This window comes from Periplaneta americana, chromosome 8 (genome assembly GCF_040183065.1).
Source record: "Periplaneta americana isolate PAMFEO1 chromosome 8, P.americana_PAMFEO1_priV1, whole genome shotgun sequence".
Classification (NCBI taxonomy): domain Eukaryota; kingdom Metazoa; phylum Arthropoda; class Insecta; order Blattodea; family Blattidae; genus Periplaneta; species Periplaneta americana.
Genome location: NC_091124.1, coordinates 162,445,537 through 162,471,891, shown reverse-complemented (window position 1 = coordinate 162,471,891; position 26,355 = coordinate 162,445,537). Strand labels below are relative to the sequence as shown.

General features: G+C 35.2%; 1 protein-coding gene across 6 annotated transcripts in view; it reads right to left on the bottom strand.

Moving 5' to 3' along the window:
* The window catches only part of Hr96 (Nuclear hormone receptor HR96), a 100,423-nt gene that overhangs the window by 5,434 nt on the left and 68,634 nt on the right, over nt 1–26,355 (bottom strand). For 4 of the 6 annotated variants that reach the window (XM_069833965.1, XM_069833969.1, XM_069833967.1 and 1 more), the window contains one exon: nt 744–23,458. In XM_069833965.1, the coding sequence (XP_069690066.1) occupies nt 23,258–23,458 (201 nt within the window). In that variant the 3' untranslated portion in view covers nt 744–23,257. Of the gene's footprint in view, nt 1–743; nt 23,459–26,355 lie in introns of those variants that run through there. The other 2 variants (XM_069833966.1, XM_069833968.1) reach the window with 2 other exon arrangements.

Below are 26,355 nucleotides of genomic sequence, written 5' to 3'. Positions count from 1 at the left end.
CATGCGCACTGCCTGCTTTGAGGAACTTATAAAGTATGTGTGCGAAAAAATGTTTTTCTAAGACTGTACATAGTTATGACAATTTAGTTTTGAAGAAATATTACAAAATTGTTATTTTGTATAGAAAATAACTCTCTAACTGTCCCATCCATTACTGTGGAATGCCTGTCTACTGAATATTGTTTGTATCATTACTCTTTCAACAATGAAGGCTAACCATCAAATATCCGAAACTATAGTCGCGACGCTGTTATTCCCGGCGTGACTCCTCCTCTTTGCTTACATCTTAGGAAATGAAGGCTCTATAAAGTATAGGTAGGTGGTATCGTTCGCCATTTTTGTTCTTTCGTTGCCAAGCTACCAGACGAATCTATTTGCCACACCGTTAAACATTATCATGTCGCAGCTCCTATGATAATAAATCAAACGCACTGTAATTCAGCAAAGAATTGAGCGGCAAATAACGTCTTCGTGTGGTTTCTGCAAACGCCAATGAAAGAGCCAAAATGGCGGGCGATTATATTAAGTATTTATCGAGCCTTAAGAAATGAATAACGTCTTCATAAGGGAATCACAAGACGCACAAGTTTAAATGTAGCCTACCTGCAACGCGATTGGCTGCCGGAAATTAGAGCAACGGGACTATAGATTTAATACTCTGATCAGTTGTTTCCAACAGCAATGGAAAAAGTGCAACCAGTATTTCACGTGTAATATAAAAGAAAGGAAATAAAGCAATGCAATTGCAGTTGATAGTACATTTTATAAAGTGTTAAAACATATGTTGTCATAAAATAAAACATTTTAAACCATGACAATTTGTTATTATTCAATCATTCCCATTCCAATAGAGTACAGCTATTCGTACATGTTTTCATACAGTGTATCACATATTTTACTCTATCCTCATTATTTCTTCTCACCCACAAAATATTGAATGTGACATTCCTTGCAGATAATTACTATTTATAACTAATAAGATCTGTACGATTATTTTATACATACAAATGTACCTGAGAAAATCTGCAATCATTTCGTAACATGGTTAAAGTTAATACCTATCTGATAGTAAGTTAGAAAATCTCTGTAATAATAGTCAACAAGAAAGGAGACCATGGTTTCTAGAAGTATTCGAACTGTAAAAAAATGTAAACATTTAACTTTCTTTTCCCAAAAATTCGAATCAATCCCGCTTACAATTAAATACAGCCAGTTAATTGTAATTATGTCGAAATATATGTATAAATTATTTATAGTTGCAGTAATTCTAACGTAATTCATTAACCCTATGAGGTAAGAATGAATGTACTTAGTTTTCCTCTTCTTAAAATGTCCAGTAGAATGTAATGTTTTACTGAATGTAACTACAAACTGAAAATTTCCAACAACTTGCGTTCTTTACAAAAGCAACATGATGCCAATCGAAAATTTATTTTATATAATATATAAATTTCGTGGTAAAAACTATAAACATAACAAATTAATGTTATTTTAAATTGTAACAAGAACTCTTTTAATTCTTCAGTGACTACATTATTGTAGTAAAAATGATAAAGACACATGATGAAGTCCTGCACTTTCAATAACACCTCAGTTATCTGTCAGGACAGAAAGTATAAAATTAAAACAGCCTGCAATATTTGATGAAACTTTATTATCAAAATATTAAAAACATTTTTAAAGCAACAAGATGATTATATATTGACTGACATCCCACAAAATAATGAACCAGAAAATACAACTGCTTCTGGAAGGAGTAACCATCATTCACAGGTGCTTTCTAAAATTTACAAGGTATTGTGAAAAGTTCCATTTTGCATTTGTTTATTCTATAGTAGTTCCATTTCTAAACTTTCTAAAGGAAATATTTTAGTAATAATAATAATAATAATAATAATAATAATAATAATTAATTGATTAGCTAGCGGACTTACTCGTGTTAATTATGTAAGATTTGTGTGGCTTACAGCTCTTTCAGTGCTTCACGCACCATCCTCAGAGCCTACTAGATCTCGGCGTCATCTCGAACTTCTCTGCCTGTTATGTGGGTGTGTTTGATTGTGTTGAAGAGTGGAGTCAAATAGTGTGTGTGTGTGTGTACTGAAATTGATCTGTGTGTTGAGAATTAGATCGGGGTGTGTTTTAGTGTGTTTGTATATTTCGTATTGTTCTAGTGTGTTGAGTTTTTGGTTCTTGGGTTGTATGTGTAGGATTTCCATGTCCGCATTTAGGTTATTGTATGTAGGGTTAGCATTGGTTATGTGATCGGCGTATGTAGATTTATTGTGTCCTCTGGTTATTCCTTTAATGTGTTCTTTGTAGCGTGTTTGGAATGATCTGCCTGTCTGTCCTATGTAGAACTTATAGCAACTATTACACGTGAGTTTGTATACATCTGTGTGGTCGTATTTATTTGTTTGTGTTTTTTGTGTGTTGAGATGTCTTTGTAGTGTGTTTTCTGTTCTGTATGTTATGATGTATTTCTGCTTTCTGAATGAAGATGCGATCTTATGTGTGCTTTTGTTTTCATATGTTAGTGTGATGTATTTCTTGTGTTCTTGTGTTTGTGTTGTGTTTTGCGTGTTTTTGTGTTTGTTAAGTTTTTGTTTTGTCTTTCTTACGATGTTGTCTATTATGTTTGGATTGTATCCGTTTTCTTGTGCTATGTATTTGATTGTGTTCACTTTTTCATTGTAGTGTTGTTGGCTCATGGTTGCAATAAGTTCTACATAGGACAGACAGGCAGATCATTCCAAACATGCTACAAAGAACACATTAAAGCAATAACCAGAGGACACAATACATCTACATACGCTGATCACATAACCAATGCTAACCATACATACAATAACATAAATGCGGACATGGAAATCCTGCACATACAACCCAAGAACCAAAAACTCAACACATTAGAACAATACGAAATATACAAACACACTAAAACACACCCCGATGTAATTCTCAATACACAGATCAATTTCAGCGCACACACACACACACACTATTTGACTCCACTCTTCAACACCTTTCAACAATCAAACACACCCACATAACAGGCAGAGAAGTTCGAGATGACACAGAGATCTAGTAGGCTCTGAGGATGGTGCGTGAAGCTCTGAAACAGCTGTAAGCCGCACAAATCTTACATAATTAACACGAGTAAGTCCGCTAGCTAATCAATTAATTATATTCAAGTGTTAAAAGTAGTGTATGCAAGATTCAAAATGAAATATTTTAGTGTCTGAAGTGACTGTGTGTCAATACATACACATAAACTAGAAAGAACAACTAAGTTTACAAAATTTAATTTACTATTTTTTTTTCAGGACACCACAATTACCTTTATTTATTGATTTTATAAGGGTTTCACAAATTGTCATCTTTTTTTTTTTTTTAAAGATGAAAATAAGTAGATTACAGTTCACATTGAATCGTGTTAATAACATGCAAGATGCTGCATTATATCTATCAAATTTCAAGAAATACTGTGAAATATACCACATTTGTTAATATTTTCAAGATAACATTCAGTACTTTTAGCAAAACGAACAAAACTTTATACAATAAATCTGCTATATAGCGGAAACATCGATATCATCTTGCTAACAGTTAACATAATCACACTTAATAGTCTATGCTAGCTAAATCTATCAAATTCATTACATTAAACTGAATTTCCAATATGCTTTCATATCTACTTGGCTTCCTGTGTAAAGAATACAACTAATTCTGAACATAAAGTCTCGGACAATATGTGCACACTTTTTTCCGAAGCTCAAATGTATTTCTTGGCTCAGTACAACAAAAGTATAACCAAAACAGATATTGAAAAATCGTTAAGCTTTTCTCCACTGTTCTGTCATGATTATACTTTGAAGGATATCAGTATCAACAATTACAACATGTACAATAACCCATCACTAATTTCAAGCCCCATCTTACACAATGCAAGTCATGATATTTCTTTCCAGTACAGGAGAGGATACAAAATTTCACAATTTATCACCCTTGCACTGGAAATACTTTAAATGCGTATCTAGGTTGTCTGCTACCCTGCTCCAGATGTACTGTAGCATACTTAGCTTACTGTGCTTGCTCTCATCTATAATTTTACTCACATTTCTTCAGTCTCACATGACATTAATCTATAGAGACAGCTACTCATAAAGCAGGCAACGTTGGCTTCAAGAAATGATCAGTAAATTTTGCCTGAAGCCATCTTATTCAGGTACAGTTTATAAAAATAGACCACTTCCAAAGGAAGCTATGCTGAAATATTTTTGAAGTCTGTAAAATCCACTATCCTCGATCATGTCCGAACTCAGTATCAACTGATGTATTTTACAACTATTTGATCACCAGGGACAATCATTACATGTCACATATTCATTCGAAATTTTCAGGGGTAGATCTACATGGCATTTACAAAATATTTAGAGCTTTCTTTTATTATATGATTAAAAATTTGACCCACAGTAAAGTAAAAGAATTAACATATTCTTAAACTGTGTGACCATAATATTTTACGTAATAAACTAAATTTGTGAGTAGTTTTTAAATAGCAAACATTTTCTTTCCGCTTTATTTAATTAACAAATGACAAAATACCTGTACTCCTATTTATATACAAAATTGTTCAAATTTAAAATGGATTAAACATTTTGTAAAATTTACTAAGGGTTATTGTACAATGGCATATCTGCTTCTTTTATATTAAGTGTCTTTATGTCAGGCACTAGATGTACTTCTAGCATAAACTTTCCTAACAGTGAAATAAAAATGCTCAAACATCAATATATTACTTATTAAAAAAAGAAAACTAAATGGCACAAACATAAATAGAATATCTCAATATAGACATATATATCTATTTTATCACCTATTGTTCACAACAAATCATAAAAAATCTGAACATACTAAAGATAATGTTTATACATATACTATCACCTATCCCCTGCAGTTAGTTGACTTTACTTAACCAAACCGAGAACATTTTCAGTCTAAAAATTAAAGCATTTCACTGGTGTATGAGGATCTACCTTAACTTATTTAATCTATAAAATAAAGCAATGATTAGGGCTGCCAATTCTTTAAAACTAATGACCAATTATTGAGTCATTCCATGCCGTAGAGGAGTACAAATGATGAATTCCAGATGTCGAAGTTTCGTCCATTTCCTTTTCTTCCATTCACCCTTCTAACTTAATTCGAGTCTTTATACATTTCTTTTTCTTGTTCTTTCTGCAGTTAGAAATTATAATTCAGTCTCTTATTCCTCATCACTTCATTCTTCTATGTCACTAATTTCATATAAATAGTTAACTCATTAAATTTTTATTTTAATTATCCATATTAATAGCAGCAGCACAAACTTAACAATAATAAAGCATGTGGCTCAGATAATCTGGCAGCTGAATTGTTAAAGAATGGTGGAAGAGGACTAAATCAATATCTGGAGCACATTTTCAACTTAGTATGGAATACTGAAATAATCCCAAAAGACTGGCTCATAGGAATTATATGCTCACTACATAAAAGTGGAGATCAATTAGTATGTGCAAATTTTAGAGGCATTACTTTGTTAAATACAGTGTACAAAACGTTGTCTAATATCTTATACTATAGGCTTCGTCCTTACGTAGAGAACTTATTGGGGGACTATCAAACAGGGTTTTGCACCGGAAAATCTACAATTAACCAGATTTTTATTTTACGACAAATTTTAGAAAAAAATGAAGGAATTTTGTATCCCAATTCATCTGCTTTTTATCGATTTTAAGTGTGCCTATGATAGTATTAATAGGGAAAGGCTCTACGTAGCAATGGAAGAATTGAATATCCCAACTAAATTAATTAGAATGGTTAAATTGCTAATGAGTAACACATATAACCAAGTTAAAATACAGAACCTAACATCGAAGCCATTCCAAATACACAATGGAGTTCGTCAAGGAGATGCATTAGCATGCCTCCTATTCAATATTGCATTGGAAAGTGTCATCAGGAAGTCTGAAGTGCAAACACGGAGCAACCTTTTTTTATAAATCCACACAAATATTGGCATTTGCGGATGACATTGTCATTATTGGCAGATCTGTGAAATATGTAAAGGAAGTGTTCCTTTCCTTGGAACAGGCTGGAAAAAAAATAGGCCTAATCATCAACGAGAGGAAAACAAAATATATGTTGGCAGATAATGGAAAGATAGGTGACAAAATAGACAGCCTACAGATATCAGATTATAATTTTGAGAAAGTTGACAACTTTACATATTTAGGATCAGTGGTCACTAGCGATAATAACATGTCCAAAGAAATCTCTAATCGATTAATGAAAGCAAACAGAGCATATTTCGGCTTGAAATATCACTTTAGTTCACATGCTCTATCCAGGAAAGTAAAAGTTATTCTTTACAAAACATTAGTGAGACCAGTTTTGACATATGCGGCAGAAACGTGGTTAATCTCCAAAAACGATGAAAAAAGATTGGAGATTTTCGAAAGAAAGATTCTGCTAAGGATCTATGGCCCAACATTTGAGGAAGGTCTCTGGAGGAGGAGATGCAACTATGAATTATATAGACTTCTAAGAGAGCCAAATATAATCAATACAGTTAAAACTAGCAGGTTGAGGTGGGCAGGACATGTAATACGCATGGACCCAAGTGAACCTTGCAAAAAATTGTAAAACAAATCCAGGAGGTCAGAGAAGACGAGGTCGACCGCACTTGCGGTGGATTGATGGAGTGGAAGAGATGCCAGAAAGTTGGGGTGCAAGAACTGGAAGGCTGCTACACAAGATAGAGACGGATGGCGACAATTACTAAGGGAGGCCCAGGCCCACCAAGGGCTGTAGCGCCAATGATGATGATGATGATGAATAGCAGCAGCAGAAGCAGACATCACCCACCACCATTCTCCGTCATGAACTTACGATTTCTGTGGTTTGTTAATTACCAATATACAAGTAATATTATACGTCTTGTTTACACAACTTTTAACACTGTATCACCACATTCTAGTATATACAGTCACGAAGCTCAATACGTAGTAAATATGCAAACATTAGATAGTTGCTCACCACTAGGATCGCCAATATCGCCTCATTACAGGCAATGCAAAATAGTACCGGCACATTCTATTGTTTCTAGCACCCTCAAAACCCAAGCTTCGTGACTGTATATAGTAGTCTGTGGTATCACTTCGGAATATATATGATAAGATAAGATAAATTCTAACGTACCTTGTTTACATGTTTCGACCTTTTATGGGTCATCCTCAGAACTGGTCGTTGTTGGTCTTGGCATCTCTTGTTTTGTTTCCTGCGAGGGTGTGTTCTCAACACACAACTCAATTTCAGAACACACACACTCTTTGACTCTACATTACACCACACGAACACACCCTCACAGGAAACAAAAAAAGAGGTGCCAAGACCAACAACGACCAGTTCTGAGGATGACCCATAAAAGGTCGAAACATGTAAACAAGGTAAGTTAGAATTTAACACAAAGTCTTATCATACATATTCCGAAGTAATATTATACTGAATTTGGCTGTCAAATCAATTCAATATGATCTACGCTGGTAATTCCTCAAGTAAAATCTAAACAGGAATATTCCTCAGTGAAGTAAAGAGTCCTGAATTAGATCAGTGCCCAACTATAAAAAGGATGTTGGAAAAAAAATATTTCCAAATATTGATGCAAATCCATATAATCAGGCGAGTAAATGAACTCAGAATTTTGAAACCAGTGCTTGCAAAATTTCTACCAAAACTTGTAAGTTCTCAGAGCTATACTAGTGAAAAAATTATTCTGATTAAAATATAACTAATCGTTTGACTCATTGCCACTGACTAATGAATTAAAGATTGGTATTTTTTTTAAGTAGGTTATTTTACGACGCTTTATCAACAGCTGAGGTTATTTAGCGTCTGAATGAGATGGTGATAATGCCGGTGAAATGAGTCTGGGGTCCAACACCGAAAGTTACCCAGCATTTGCTCATATTGGGTTGAGGGAAAATCCCGGAAAAAACCTCAACCAGGTAACTTGTCCCGACCGGGAATCGAACCTGGGCCACCTGGTTTCGCAGCTAGACGCTCTAGCCGTTACTCCACAGGTGTGGACAAGATTGGTATTTAAATCAACAGATCTACAATTTTATATGTCATTCACTTCATGAATTTAGATCTGTCCGTCTGTTCCCAACATCAAACATATTCATCCTCCGAACCAGTCAAAGATATCAGCAAGTATCCTCTGGATCTCAAACATATGAGACTCATCATTTAAACATTACTCCCATAAAGCATGGTATGTCTCAATTAAAGAGTGGGGACCACTCAAATCCTTACACTCTCCAGTTCTGAATTCCTCTGCAAATACTCCTACGCAGTCTAGAATTAAATAGTCCATACTATCAAATCTCGTATGAGTGCACTTCATTAGAAAATATACCCAAACAACAATACACACAAAATAGGATTATGAGATTTCGTACTTTCATTATGGTTAGTCTGGTATCAAGAATTTAAAGCAACTGTAATGATTCAGAGAGATTATTGTATCAAATATATTCGGAACAACTTTCTGTGGCATTTGTGGGGAAAGATCCCAGCTTAGATGAATTCACATATACAAGACATAAGCATATACATACATAAAAACACATATACAAACACATACACACAGACTTACGCGCATAGATTTCACATATTAATAAACCTGACACAAATTCAATTACTTAAAAATGCCCAACAGTACAGTAAAGATTTCTTAATTTATTTTTCCTACATTTCAGTCTTAAATGTCCAAAAGTTGTACAAAAAATATAGCAAATATTATAGTGGAACTTGCATAGATTGCTTCCCAATTTATGAATTCTCAAAGGCAATGTTGTTGATTGAGTTTATAAAAGATTGTAGTTACTGACTGACCATCAGGAGTAAAATTGAGTATTGACAGCCCTAATAAAACATGTTAAAACACATACTGCAATGATAAAATGTGAGATGCAACACGAAAGACATACATTTAGCCATACACTTTTACGTTCAAGTGTGAAAGTTTATCAGTAATTGTTAATATCTATGTAAAAAAAAATACATGAATTTAAAATGAGCTGATTTTCTGAATTTGTGTGCAGACACACAAAATATGTTACCTAACTCACAAAAATCAAGAGACAACATTCACTTTGCTGACAAACTCTAAAATTCAATCAACTGTCTTTCAAAGGCAACATGTGTAAGGACAAATTTTGAATGAAGTCGACTTCGATCATCAGTGTCTTTACTATGAAGTTTACTGGTAATTATCATTCATTCTTCACCATCAGTAAATTCAATTTTATTCCAACAACTGTTGCTTTCTTTTTTTCTCTCTAAGATTTTATGCTGCAACATTGTTGATGCATGACTAGAAATCACTAGTAACATTAACCCAAGTGTAGCATATTATGAATCACAGATGAATTGTAATTGTTAGTGAAGGCTACTGTCTCATGCAGGTAGGTAATGGTATAGTTTTGTTTCACACAAAATGACGTCAAGTAAAGGCACTACAAGTGTAGATTTAATAACAGATCAGGAAATGTGTCTTCCTTGCAAGATACACGTTATTGATTTCAAATCTGCTAACCTAATTGTGGACAAAATTTGTGCTTAAAACGTAGGAAGAAATTGAGTGATCACAATAAACATAAATGGCGTCCTCTTCAAAGACAAGTTCAGACAATTCAGTGGTTGTAACAATTTATTTCAACTTCTCAGTATTATATAGCATTTATCAAACAAATGGCATAGCAAACAGAAGTAAAAAATTTGATCAACTGTTAGTTGTTGTGCTTTCAGCATTGAAAAGTCGAGCTACAGTGAGTTAGCTACATAGCAGCCTGACGACAATGATTCACAAGTCAACAACCCATGTAATTGTCAGACCATGTACAAAACATGCAGAGAAATAAGTTTCACAAAGGTCAACTTTTCATATATATTTTTTTGATTTCACAACAATTTAGTTCCTTTATCATGATGCAAATATTGCGTTTATAGTTTATTTTCAGGACCTTGTGTTAAAACTATCATACATAAACGAAATAATAATTCTACATGCACCAAACTTTCGTTGTCTCCACTGCACACAAAAGGCATTCTTTATAATCCCAAAAATGAGACATTTGACTTCATATATGTAACTATGTTAGGAGGGATGGATTCCATTTTCATTTACAAGCGCTACACTTTTTATTTAAATAATATACCTCTTTAAAATAAAGAACCAAACATAATTACTCAGGAAATAATACAGTATTAAAGAATACAACACTGACTTGTATACTGAACAACAGCATGTTGCACATAACTGGGAAGAGGAACTACAGAGTGGCACATGAAATATATTATTTATGTATCTTGTTGCAATATTATATTAGTAAAGTGTGAGCGTTGACACAGGCAATGTAAAAGTATATGCAATACTGGATGTTCAATTCAAAGTGTGTCGTGGCTCGCTGTATGCCATCACATGATTAGTCGATGAGCCTAGAGAATTCAATCTTCCTACACTTCCGCAGAGGTTTATTACTTATCTGCCAGAGAAGTTGCCTAGCAAGTACGGCGTTCATTCAGAAGTACTTACTGATACGTAGCCTACAGTAACGCCGGTAGTGGCAGGAATGTGAACTGTTTCGAAACATGTACTGAGGTGAGTTTTTTCTTACTGTCGGGATATGGGGAGAGGGTTAAGACGATTACTTACGTATTTGTTGACATTAATTTCGACGGTCAACATGGACACGGAGCATTTGATTTGTATTGTGGAATGTTGCCGTACGCAACCGATAATAACAAATACCTTGCGTACGACTTGGCCACGCAAAACACAGTTCGAAGGAGGTTATGGTAGCACACAGACCGTCATCTATTGCTACGACGTTCAAGTTATACTGTACACGTTCTCAAGTTCAGATTGAACGCCTTGATTAATAGGCAACTTCTCTGACACAAAAGCTGAAACTCGCTTCAAATCGCTGACTCATCAACAGTGACGTCATGACACACTTTGAAATGAACACCCAGTAGTTCATAAAAGTTACGCTAGGAGCTAACAAAAGTCTGAATTTGGTAGAAGTGATGACATACACATTCTTGTGTAAGATGAGGACAGTTACTGGTGTAGCTGATTCGGAGTTGTGCTTGAGCATGAGTTCGAATACCACTTGAACTGATTACCGGGTTGGGTTTTTCGAAGATTTTTCCCAACTGTAAGGTGAATGTCAGGTAATCACATGACGAATCCTCAGCCTCATATCACCGAAAACCATCCTACTATCATTAATTCCATCGATGCCAAATAATCTAGCAGTTGATACACCGCCATTAAATAATAACCACCTAACAAAAAAAGAAAAAAAGGGGAATAGATGATTGAGTGTTGAACAGAAAGTGAAAAAGTATTGTTTTTTTATGGAAACAAAGAATGTGCAAGAGACTAGGAAATGCTTCCATGCTTTCTTTCGTACACGATAAGCACACTGCAAACAGTCTACAGACTATCCCAACTATTCAAAGTTAATGGTTCTGTGTTGGTGAAAAGCGACCTTGCACCACCAGCGATCATATGTCATGTTGTAAAACTATTTCATCCCCCAAACCCTTGGCAACAGATCTCTCACTACAGACAAAATAGTTAATGGAGAATGGAGCACGTCCACACTCTGTGAACATTGTTCTTGGTTCTTTACACAAAACATTCGGTGTACACATAATTTAACAGAAATAACCACTGAAGCTTTCCTGGCGATGTGATAACTCAAAATTTTCTCGGTCTTCCAGCCAGGTCATGAGTTGGTGATCCACCGACGTTTCGAGGATGTTCATCTTCAGGATTAAATGATATCTAAGGGTACACAGCTCCTTAATTTATAGTGCCAGAGGGAGGAGTCAGCTGACGAGATGTGCGCTGATTGGCTCTTATTAGTGCGGACCGCGGCATGAACGCGATGTGTCGTCTTGCTTTGTGCTGTTCGGCTGATTGACCGCGGGTCTCACGATGGGCTTGATGGACGAGTTCTTATGTGTCCTCTGCTGATGATGGCCCGTCGTCTGGGCGTTGAGAAATTTAATAGCCGGTGCCCACGCCTTGCTTAGTTGGAGACCCGAGTCCCGATTCAGGTTACCACGTTCTGCCGCTATGGCCAGGGTTTCCTTTACCCTTCTATCCCAGTAGCCCGAACACTTCGCCAGGACCTCGGTGTTATTTAATTAGCCCTATGGCTTTTTTCCATACAGTGTTCAGCCAATCCGGATTTTTCGGGCTGCATTAATCTGATGCTTCTTTGATGTTCTGAAAGACGCGTAGTTACTGTGCGTCCCGTCTGTCCAATGTAAGCAGCCTCACATTCACAAGAAATGCTGTAGACCCCTGGTACTCTGAGGCCTAGATCGTCTTTTACTGATCTGACTCCTTAGGAGTCGACACAGCTCAGATTTCAACTAGATCTGAGATGCAGGTGAAGCCACTGTACACATCAGACTATTAATTGTTTGTACATCCTGACTATTTAATATTGATGACACAGTTATGCTCTACAAGTTTAGTTTAAACAGCCCTGAAGAAATATTCACGACATAAAGTTATAGATTCGAATTTCTACTTTCCTAATTCCAGCACCTGAGACCACTATACTCACAATCCCGCATGTCTCAAACTTGAACAAGAAACGAATACTAAATTTTGTTTGGGACCCTCTCACTCAGGGAGAGGTTTCTTTTGTACGCCTAAATCTATGACACTAGAACTCTGGTTTGCCTACTTCGTTCTTCCACTTGATATTCAATACACAGCATGTCATGTTCCTTTCTTATACCCTCATTTCACACTGCTGTTCATGAAAATAACTCAAACTATTTTTCTCAGGAATTCTTGGTCGTCTTGCTGTTGCTGTGCTTACCTCTGGACCCAAGTATCGCAAGTTCACAATTCACAACAACAAAATGGATTTTTCGTACGAAAAATTTAATAATATGCCTTATCCTGAATTCCTACATTACATTAAGTTTGTGGTAATATAACAGAACCTTGTGGCAGTTGACAGCTTTTATAACAAGCCAATTATAAAATATGACATTCTTCGGAATTCCTGGTACAGTAAGACTCCAATTTAGAGAAATACCCTGCAAACACTAAGTTCGCACGGGACGGTGCACTCCCTTGTATTCGTTCAGATGTTATCATATGTATAGTAAAGAGGGACATAAGAAAACTATTAAAACGAACCTATTCCTTATTAATATGAACTTTATTATTATTATTATTATTATTAGTATTATAGTCCACCAAGTTAGCTCTGTGGTAGCGTGTCTGCCTCCAGACTAGCCGCAGAAATTTTCATGTAAAATTTCTACCTTGGGATTAGAGGAGATGGCAGTACACAACTTCTAGTCACTAAATTGTGCACCAATACGCCTGGGTTAAATCCAAAATCTCTCTGCAGTGCATATGAAGAGAAGGCATATATCACTGTTGATAGGGATTCGTCCGTTGGATGGGGACATTAAGCCTGGGAGCCCTCTTGGTGCTATTTGAAGGAGTAGGCTATGTGTTGGCACCGGGTTTCCCCTTCTCCTTCCTCACCATCATCATTCTCACCTATTCCCTACACTACATTTACACAAACACTTACATATACATTCACCCTAGTACACGACATAATTCTTCACAGATACACATCATGCATAACATGGCCCACCAAAGTGGTACACAACTTCAAAAATGGATCAAATCCCGCCATCTATCTGCAGTATGCGGAACCCGAATCACGCAAGTGAAGTGGTTAGGCATTAGATACACATTATTATTATTATTATTATTATTATTATTATTATTATTATTATTGTTATAATTATTAGCATGTAGTTAAATATACAATACTAAAACAGTCTATTCTTTTATAGGTGTCATAAGAAAAATTAAATTCTTTCTATAAATAAAATATATATCTCTTTAAACAGAATAAAACATAAATATCATATTTTCGTAATTTCAACAAACAAATGAATAAATAACAAAATATATTTTCATGAACACTTTTTCAAGCACTTATTTCGTGACATAATAATTATAAAATTAATTACACAATAATCTCTGAAAATTAATCCGACACCTTAGAGTCAACTTAACTATTAATTTGGGTGTTAATTTATTTCAGCTTCTCTTTATAGTTTCCCTGGATACATCATTCCAAGCATTTGCAATGTTATCAATTTTGTTTCTTTTATGGAGTATTTCTTTAATAACTCATGGACATTTCCATTTGAATTCTCTCTTATCATGCACTGAATGAATAATTTGCGATATCAACGCTTCACAGTCTCTATTACACCTTGGTCCAAGGGCTGTATTAAGGAGGTGGTAGGAGTCTAGAAACTATGTTACTATTATCTTTCCGCAGGCCGATGTCTAAATGACAAGCTGCATTATCCATCACCAATATGCCTCTTCTGACAAATTATTCTGCCACAAATGTGAGCACATCTCAGGAACAAACACATCATGAAATCAATTTGTAAATATCTGTGCACTCATACAAGCGTTCTTTTGTGAATAACAACATACAGGTAAATTATTAATATCCACATTCTTAAATGCTCTTCGATATTTTGATTTCCCGACAATAGCTAGGGGAAGCTTGTGGGTACCATTGGCATTATAGCACATCAGTAAAGTGACTCGTTCTTTCTGTTGCTTGAACCCTGAGGCAGAACATTCTGAAGCTGACGCAAGAGTATTGTTGAAAATCAATTAAGTCCCGTTTCATCACAATTGTACATCTGAGTGTTACTTAATTGACACAATATTTCATGATGAAGGTCCTCAACAAATTGAGAAACAGGTGATGTATCAGCACTTCGTTGTTCACTTTGTATTGAGATCTGATGCAAATGCCAGGACGTGCTTTAAAATTCCTTTAAGTGTTGTATCACCACCAAGTTTGTTTTTAATTTTACAGGCTTCCACATGCAGTATTTCACCTGAAAAAGGAGTTTCCTCACTTCTCTTTTGCTTGAACTATTCAAATGTTTCATTCTCTGATTGCTTATTATCAGAAGTTTCATAGATTTTCTTTTCTTTACATTACCCTCTCTGTTTTTCAGTTCTTCTGCAAAACCTTTTATCTTTATACTGTCACTTTTATCCTGTATACAACAGATAAGATTAGATTACATTGCTTAACAATTTTACTCATATGTTCACCATTTTCTATTGCAGCAGTAACCTGCAGTTTTCTTCTAGGCTAAGTCTTGTTCTCTTCCCTGACATCTTTAGTAAATCGAGTACTCGTTATGTACATAACAGCAGTGTCGCATGAACTGAACCAACCTTGCTTGCAAGGTCAATGCCTCTCTCCTCTAAATTGGAGTCCTACTGTAATTCATTTATGCTCTCGAGCCTGGTTGTTGTGGGCACAAGATGTGAATTAAATCCGCACAAATAAAGCCCTGATGCAATGCAAACCCAATAAAGTGCTTTCTTTGCCTGAAGATCGCCAGCTAAAGAAAAAGGGTGCAAACAATTTTTACAAGCACCTAATTGTCATGTATGAGTTTCTGTCACTAGTGCACCAAACATATGACATAATTTAAATAAATACGTTTAAAAATGCACTGATAAACACTATAATAAATGTACTAATATTTATCTGTGCATTTTCAATCCATTCATTTTCCAAATCTACAGAATTAGAAGGATTATATTCTTCATCAGCATTGGAGTCATAATCATCACTAGTACCTCTTTGTTCTGGTTCACACTGCTCAACTGCTCCAATTCAAATGTCTCATGTATAGCCCTAGTCCTATAGCTTTCCAACAGTTGAGAAATTATTTTCTTTCTTATGAATAAAGAATCTTTTTCTTTTTGGAGATTTATGTGTGTGAGGAACTACATATGTTATCAGAACAGCATCGTCATTAATTATTAATCTTCGATGTTTGAACTTTGTTTTGCCAGAAGTCTTATTTACAATACAGTACATCTGACTGGTTGAAATCTTCATTTTGGAAGTGAATTCCACAAATTACTGAACATGAAGGAATTATTATTTTTTTTTTTTTGCTTTGCACACACATACTTGTATGCACTTGGGGAAGAATAATAACATAATTTTATCTCATCTAGATGTATTAACATAGCCATAACACTACATGAAGACATTTTTGTAAATGCAATGTGAATAATAATAATAATAATAATAATAATAATAATAATAATATATTATTATTATTATCATCATCATTATTTCACTGGGTACTTAAATAAAAGAACACCAGTATTTTTAGTGCACACAACTGACCTCGACAAACAAACAATACAGGTATATATAAACATAATACAGCTATGATTGGTGATACAGAGTGATATCATCGCCATCAGACCTCGAACTTCATAATGTGAACACACTTTTGTGATTCGATTTTCAATGCTGCCATCAGCTACATACTTTCTGTTATATGAAAAATAATTTTGTTTTGTTCACTACCTCTGTAACTTAACTGATGTCTATTTCCAATTTATGCACCACATGTATATATTCCCACTGAGTACTGTTTTACATAGAAGTTTGTGGATTATTGACAATTTCATATCAGTAGGTTTCCACTCTTCCCTACCAGAAGCATCTTTAACAAACAATGGAAATGAAGTAATTGCAGGCCTCGATATATGTTTGCACCATCCACGATCACAGTTCCTCAATGATCTTTTAAACTCTAGGTTGTATACAATCAGTCAAATTAAATGATAACAGTGAAATGTAATTGGAGGAAAAGGTATGAGAGACGCAATTGGACTGCTGTGAAAAACTGACGAAAGATACCTAGACCTAAAAAAGGCATCTGAGAGAGTGGATTGGAATAAACTGATGACGATCCTGAAGAAAATTGGTGTCGACTGGAAAGAGAGTAGGCTGTTCAGTAATCTTTATATGAAACAACAAGTAAAAGTCAGGATAGGAGAAAAATGTCTGAAGGAAATAAAATGGGGAGAGGAGTACAACAAGGATGCCCTTTATCACCTACCTTGTTCAACATCTACTTGGAAGTTTTAGTGAAGAACTGTTTTCAGAACATGGGAGGGGTGGTAGTAAGGAGAAGAATAAAGTGCATAAAATTTGCTGATGATAAGGCGTTGATACTAAGGGATATGCTACTGGAGCTAAATGACAGCTGTGAGCAGTATGGAATGAAGACCATGGTTATCAGAAGGAAAATAAAGAAGGTAAACGTGTGAATTCTAAATAAGGCAGAAAAGAAAATGGACAGCTTCAAATACTTGAGGTGTACTATAAGCAGTAACATGAACTGCTGCCAGGAAGCCAAGAGGATAGTAATGACAAAGGAAGTTTTTAATATAAAAAGGAGCATCTTCTGCTGACCTCTGGAAAAAGAACCAAGGAAGATACTAGTGAAGTGCTTTGTGTGGCATTGTATGGGGACAGAAACATGGACATTACGATGAAGTGAAGAGAAGCGACCAGAAGCATTTGAAATGTGAATATGGAGAAGAATGGGCGTGTGAAATGGACAGACAGAATAAGAAATGAAGCCATGTTGGAAAGAGTGGGTGAAAAAAAGAATGATGCTAAAATTGATCAGGAAGAGAAAACGGAATTGGCTGGGTCACTGGCTGAGAAGGAACTGCCTACTGAGGATGCATTGGAAGGAATGGTGAACGGGAGAAGAGTTCGAGGCAGAAGAAGATATCAGATGATAGATGATAGACAACATTAAAATATATAGATCATATGTGGAAACGAAGAGGAAGGCAGAAAATAGGAAAGAATGGAGAAAGCTGGATTTGCAGTGAAAGACTTGCCCTTGGGCAGAAAACTATGAATGAAATGGAAAGGGTCGCTTCAAAAGTAATGGAAAGAGTCGCTTCAAAAGTAATGACTCTTACTTTGTTTCTTGCAAGTATAATAATGTACAAACGAATTTAGAGTATACTATGAGAGAATACTTCAACTTTACTGTCCATATCTTGCGAGTTTCACTCCTTCCCACCAGATGGCATAATTGTGTAGCAGTCAATCAAAATGAAGATTGACATCGGCCATGTAAGTAAAAAGTGATGTGATAACTCTCGAAATTGAAACTATCTACAAATCACATTATCTTTCATTTGTTTGAAGAATTATGTGAATATGTTGACAGATAGAAGGAATATGCTGCTTAAGAATTATGACAATCAGGGGCGTATTTTGCGGGCTACCGGGGCTACCGGCGGTAGCCCAAGGAAATTACAAAAGAAAAATTTTATAATATAACATAATGTAATAATTTTGTATTATTAGTTTTATCATAGTAATTAAAATTAAAGTAATTGTTAGATATATTTTGTGTAATAATAGGGTCAGGGGTAGCCCAAACCCTTTAACCAGTATACGCCACTGATGACAACCACCTTGTGTTTGAAATAAAAAGTGTGTGATGTATACATTGTGATGGATTATCATTATTCACGAGGTCTGATCAAAAAGTTTCAAGATTTTTAATATAAAAAGAAATCAAATGGTTACAAGATAATAACTAGTGCCTGTCTCCTAACAATGTAATACAAGTCTGCCAGCATTTCTACCACATTTGAAAGCACCTTTGGAAGCCACTTTCCTGGAGGCTATTTAGTTCCCCTGTCGCATTTCTTTGAATGACAGGACTTTTCGGCCTATCAGCTTCAATTTTAGTCAGGGAAACGAAAGAAAAAAAAAAACTGCAGAAGCCAAATGTGAATAGGGTAAGGTAATACAGGAATTTTTTTTTTGGCCAAATGTCTTGGACAGAGAAGGCACACTGAGCTGGAGCATTGTCATAGTGTAGGATCCAACATTCATTTTCAAAGAGCTCGAGACATTTTCTTCGCATCTTCTCGTGCAAAAAATTAAAATTTCTTTGTACAAATTAATATTGGTTATTATAGCCAGGGAACAAATTCGTAATGTACCACATGCTTAATGTCAAAGAAAACAATCAACATTGCTTTAACATCTGATTTCACTTGTTATGATGTGTGACAAGAAGTTTCGATTTCAGCGAAAATTTTCAATTTTACACGCACTTCAATGTGCCGGAGCTTTTGGTCCTCAGATAAAACTCTCTGCAACTAGCCTCATTTTGAAATCTTCGGTCAACACTGCCCAAGTTCCATACAATAAATTTAATTCTTCAGCAATTTCCTAGATTGTCAATCGTCAATCAGATATAATTTTTGCGCGCATCTGTTGAACTTTTTCGTCCATAAGAGAGGCTCCCCAGAACAAGGTTCATCTTCAACTGGTCTAAACTGTGCAGTGGCGACAACTCACGACAGAAAGTGAAAGTCTGAAGGAAATTATTATGTCGGGACACATTAAAAATCAAAAACTGTAATTATCCTCAGAGGCACGATTTTTTTTTTTTAATCCAATGCCACCAGGTTGTCTTTTCGACATTTCTGGTCTTCTCTCCTGGCCGTGGCTTAATTGTAACCCACTTCTGAGGTTGGAGTGCCTGGAAGGCGGAGTTATATTACCCCGATGATGTGATAGGATGATTATGATATTGTGGTGCCAGGAGAGGTCTTAAATCTAAACTTAACCTAAATTCCAGACCATGGAAGAATTCCTGTGCTCTAACTGGGAATCGAACCCGGGACCTCGTGAACTATAGCCAGAAGCTCTGACCACTAGACCATGAGGCTGGTCAGAGGCACGAAATTAAACTGTAGTATCATCCTCATATCCTTCATGGAGGAATCACCACTGCATACACTCAAGTTCTTCATAATGCACAGTAGAATTTCTAAATGGAGAGCACATTACACTAGTTTAAATTCATAAATTTTGGAAGAAATTTCATCTGAGACAGACAGCTGACACAAGGGATGGGCCATTTAATTGATATAGAGAGTAGTTTAAAAGACATACCAAGATAAGATTGTCCCTTCACCATAGTTACTCAAAAAATATTTGTGGATGGCCTGTAACAAAACTGTAGGATAAATGTAGTTTACCATGTTGTAACACTGAAGAACAATTGAATCCTAGATTGCAAGAATTCGACATGAGAAAAACTAATATCTTCAGCATCACAACACAAATTGACAAGAGAATGCACTGCAAAGCTGCAGTAATATCTTGCCACATGCACCTTAAAATCCTGTTCTCATCTGTTTCGTTCAAAGAGAAAGATGGACTCTTGAGACTATTGCTATTTTTTCTTTTTTAAGCAGTTATTTAATTAGTTAATTATGAAGTTGGTGATAGGAAGATGTGTTCGAGAATATGCCAAAGGACTACCTGACATTCACATAACATTTGAAGAAAATTTCGGAAAAAACCAAACCAGTCCTTCCAAATTTGTACATGCCCAAACACAATCTTAGAATATGAGTCCAGCTCACTAGCCCCCATTATTTCTTCGATACTGATGCTATTATCAAGGCTCATTCAGAGAAGACAAGGATTTTTTTAAGAGATTGAAGAAGTTTACAAAACATAATGCAGAAGTCTGGACTATGACGTATATATAAATTTTATTTCCCTAGCTTCAGTAATATTTACAAGGTAAAAAAAAAAAAAACATAGCAGGCATTACTTTTGGAACGACCATTGTGTGAGAGAATAAAAATTATAAGGTAAACTGAAATACTTGAAATAAACTTCCTTCAAACAGCACTATTTTCACATCTACCAAATATTGAGGAGACATTATTTGGTTTAGATTTTTCCCATTGCTAAGCATATTATATGCATACAAGATGTTTCAAAATTTGAATTTATCTTATCACTGGGTAAGAGATGAGATATTTCAATAATACATCTTGCAATGAAGAAGTTCAAATTAAAATCTTTTTTATTATTAGTCATTATTAGGGACATCCAATTTTTGCAAATGGTTTTTTCACAAATTTTTGCTAATTGAATCAGAGAGTTAAAATGGTATGAAGGAGACTTGTTCTACAGACACATTTTACAATTGCGATTTGATGCGAATTTTGCCTTTTCTCGTGTTATTTTTTTTTTTTTTGGATTAAAGAGATTTTTTTATGAATATTGCTGATCATACATTCAGCAGTTACGAAATGTCATTATTTATTTTCGACAATGAAACATTCAAAATAAGTACGAAAATGAGTTTGTCTTTTATGTTTTACCATGCGAAAAGCATAGGTATAAGAAGAAATGTGTAAAAGACAAGTACCACATTTTCAGCAAGAATACAATACGCAATGAAGACTAAGAATAATGTATTTTGATAATTCAGCAAGTGTGCAAATGAACATAGGCCTAATGTTTTTGATATTCATTTGATTTTTTTCTAGAAAAATCGAAAAATTGAAAGAGAATTGGGAGGACAAATTTAAAAGGTACGCAAAACGCGTCCTTGCAAGGGGTTGGGGCTGTACAAAACTAAATATGTGAGCTCCAAGCCTGTTGGCCACTAGTCTCACTCTGGGTTACGCTGCTCCACTGAAGGAGCTCTAGAAAATTTTGAAGGGGAAGCCGAAATTGGACGTAACCTCTTAGGTACCACATACACGAGGGGGACGGAGATTTGATCAAGTGATCACGGAACGGGGCGAGGAGGAGATGGCTGGTGTTTGCCGTTAGGCTGGCAAGACGCTGTCATATGTTGTTCAATGACAAGACATGTGAACGCCGTCGGAGTGCAACAGGCCTTATTAATACCGGGGAAGCCTGTACAGGAATAAGTGTTTTATTACAAATTTTTAAAGTGATTTCCATGTTTAAATTCAGATTTTCTCTTTGCGATTTACATGTTTAAATACAAGTTCTTTTCATGATTTACATATTTAAATAACAATTTTTTTTCACGATTTACATATTTAAATAACGACTTTTTTCACGAATTACAGTAGTTTTATCTAGTGACTTTGCTGTATTTTATTCACCATTTCATAGTGTCTCTGCTTATCATTACTCCTTTACTACTTTAAACTGACTCACACCATATGTTGTAAAGCCATTAGCTTTCATAGTCTCAGCGTTCAATTAATATCCAGGCCAAAGGCTTTGTGTTGGATATATCACATTTTCGTCGCAAAGATTATTCTTGGTTACAAATATTTTTATATTGACATCAATACATTGATTTCTACCACCACCATAAATTTCAAGGTATATGATTACTTTTAATTAAAATTGAATCATGGGCTGCAAAAACGTTCTAAGCCAATTTTCTTTTAGGTTTTGACTTAGGGACTGAAATGCATACTCTTAATATCAATACATCATAATAATAATAATCCGTGGCACTACAGCCCATGAAGGGCCTAGACCGACCAGCCGGCTGCTGGTCTCACACCCACATGCCGAAGCAGAGGTGGACGATCATCCAACCAGAATGGAGGTATCGTGTGGTTAGCACGATGATCCCCCCCCCCCCCCAGCTGTTACAGCTGGTATTTGCAACCGGATTTCGCTACCTATCGTAACTCCCCAAGTGCATCACGATGCTGGATGGGCACTGGTCCCATACACTGGCCGAAATTTCATGAGAAAATTTCTTTCCCCATGAGGACTCGAACCAGCGTGCATTCCGTAACGCGAGTCCTAGGCAAGATGCCTTAGACCGCGACGCCACGGCGCGGGACATATCAATACATCAATCTGTACAAAAACATTCTACGTCAGATACATCCTGACAGATGACAGAAACAAACTGTCTGTCAATCTGAACAAAGTAGAACTTCGAAGTTAATTTCGAAATACTATGTTCCGAAATTATTCAATACCTTAAGGATAATCCTGATTTAGTTTCTGCATCAAAAAATGAACATAAATATAAGTTTAAAATAAAATAAAGTTGAATAATGAAGGTTCCAATCTTTTATGTTATGATTTTTGTTTTATGGGTTAGTAAATATCAACATTAATGATCAATATGTTAACTTCTATGATAATTTTCTGTGTTTGCATGTAGCAAAAGGTACAATTTGAATTGTGTCCAAGAACTGACCTCTGGAAAGTTGGCAACCCTATTGTGCATCCATAATTTTCCTCCCTCTCAAAAAAAAAAAAAAAAAAAAAAAAAAAGAGTTCACTACAATTAGCATATTGTATTCTTAGGTCGTCTTTATAAAAACAGAAGTGTACAGCTTTAAATGCTCATCTCACATGTTATTGCAGCAGTGTCAAGGATTACCTCCTCACCTGTATCAGTTCCATCAGGTACTTTGATTTCAATATATCAACTATCAGTGTGGCTTCAGATCGAATATTTCGATGAGAAGAGGCTCCACATCTTTAGGATTCACATCCAGATACACTCGCACATGATCATCATTAAGGCGATGGAGTTCAGTAATCTTCTGAATGAGTTTCAAAAAGACTGATCGAGCCTCACAGCCAGGATATATGCTCTCCAGGTAACGACGAAGCAAGTAGTAATATGAGTTCTGCAAAACAAACAACACAATACCAACAAAATAGCACACTAATTTCTTGAAGTTACCATGGTTCAGTATAATTTGTACATATATTTTGTCACTGCGTCTTTAAAAATTAACACTGAAAAAATAGTAATTATGAAAATATCAAGAACACAGAGTGAAGACTGGAATATTAAGTTATCAGGCACAAATTTCAAAAAGGCAGGGAAGTTTAACTATTTGGGAACAGAAATTACTTCAAATGGAAAAATACAGCATGAAATTAGCAAAAGAATACAGAAAAGTTCAAATGTATATAATTTAATAAAATATTTAATTTGAAATAAAGATGTACAATAAAGAGCAAAATGGCAATGTATAAAACATATTTCAAGCCAGTTTGGATATATGCTTCAGAAACCTGGACATACACCAAACAAGATATATGCAGAATTCAAGCCTCAGAGATGAAAATCCTGCGAGGTATGTATAGAAGACACAAAGAGACAGGATACGAAACAGCATAATCAGGGAAATGTGAAGGTTGAAAAATTAACGATATTACAATTAGAAAATAAGAGATTAGAATGGTTTGGGCACCTTAACAGAATGGAAAGGGAAAGGTTGCCAAAGAGAATATTAAATTTAAAAGTGAAAGGAAGACGACCAATGGGAAGACCACGTGAAAGATGGACAGATCAAATTCAGAACTTACAAGAACGGGGATACAAGCGGTATGAAAAAAGCTTGGGAAGACAGAGACAAGTGGGGGCATATCTGGAATCGACCTTCCGAAAGGAGGACACAATAAGAGGAGGATAATGATGATCTTTTATTTAGCAATGACAATCTCAGTGGTCTAGTGGTTACCAACCTATCTACCTCTTAACCCAAGGCATACATACATGTTCAATCCCAACCGTGGACAATGAATTTTAGAGGGGGAGGGGAGATCCTAAGTGTAACTGCTACAGAATGAAAAAGTAAAGTAAAATCATTGGCTCTATACATTAGATTCATGGTCTTACATTTAAAACATGATAATATCTTTGAAAAATATTGGAGTGCAAGAAGTCAAATGACTTTATTGTCAAACGCCTGGCATTAGAAAACAACAACAACATTTAAAACACACTTCAAGAACAAAGATAAATAAAGACAAATTCTGAATTCTCAAATCTTAGCAACAAAAAAGGGTATGCTAATGACTCTGGAGGCATCAAGACAGAAAAAAAAGAGTGGAAACACGTCCATTCAAAAATATTTCTATGTCAACAACACCTACTGACATACATGTACAAGGTGTACAATTAAGCTGAAACCAGTCGTAAACAAGCAATGGCTTTGTGATCAAGTATTTGGCATTAGAAACCAATTTACATTTTAATGATTCCTATGAACCATTGAATGACAGGGAAGTTTGATCACTTTCTGATCAATATCAAAATTTACTGATTTTCGTCAACCTAATATACACTAAATTCGTTTCATAGAAGTAAGCAGATAGTATTCTCCATTCAGTAATACTGAAAACATATTTTGTATTTTCGTCAAATTCTTGAAATCAATTTTTTTCCAATGAGGGATAATGTTCTTTTCTGTGATGAATATTTTTGGTTTCAAAACCACATGTTAAAATTTAATTTCTCCATCATTTCTTCAGTCTGCTATGCCTGTAATTTTGAAATGTTAAAAATATATGAAATATCATCACACAATTGCGAAATCGAAGGACATGAACATATCATGAATATATTCAATCACAAGAGAATCAAATCTTAATGACTTACATTTATTTTGTAGCACAAGATATTGATAAACTCTGTGGTGTGAAATGTGTGATGTCTATGCTCCATGGTCTGTGTTTATGAAGTAATGGCCAATGGTTCAAATATGCGAAAAAGTAAATGATAAAAAACTAAATTTGTTAATGGTCCATACTGTGTTGACTGTGAGAACAGCTTCCACCTTAATCTGAGCCAAATTAATGAGTTCTATTAATTTAGCGATGAGAGCACAATTAAATGTTGTGACAAAGACAGTGAAATCTATGAGTATGGTTCATGCTTTGAGTGACATTGCAGATAGAGAGGGTAAAATTAATATCAGGATTATACAACTTATATTAAAGCAAAAATATTTTGTGATTTTAGAATTAAAAGAACAAATAAAGATTCTTACCAATCAATTGTATTTGCTAACCAAAACTACTACTACTTTGGTAGCAGTCTGTATAGTAATTCTAACATTGTTAAGTGCATCAGGAAATCCCAGATAATAATTCTTTAGAGATTAATTTTGTTACAGACAATGTGAATCAATTAAAAAATAAAAATTTAAAAATCAATTAGGAAGTTAGTAAGAATAATCACAAACCCAGGGATGTAGTGGAGGTGGAACGGAGCAGAGCGGAGCGATGCTCTGGCGTTGAGTTCGAAGGTGGAGCGGAGCTCCGGCATTGATTTGAAATTTTAAAATCTGTTTTGACATCACAATACTTTCCCAGCTAACGATATCTTAGTTAATGTCAGGATATTTAGTGATTATATTTTCTGTGCTTCCTTTAGAAAATCGGAACAAGTTCGGAAGTAGAGGGTCGCAAGACCACTATAAGTGACAGGACAACCACCAAACTAAACTTTAGTGCATCTGCGCGAAATGATCACATTCCTAATTCACTTTCGTTTCGTATCTTACCGGTATTTCGTTAGTTTTCGCATCTTTGTATGATACAGGAGATTGTCTATGGTGTTACTTACCGAAATGTTTGTGTTTGTTTCCCAGTTATTTTACGGAATTAATTTTAAACAGTTAATTTACTGCCTATAATGTGACTAAAAGACTGCTTGAAACTTTTGTTTTTATCTATTGTCCTTCAGTAAATATGGAACAAAATAAACATAGACAAAAAACATGTACTTCTT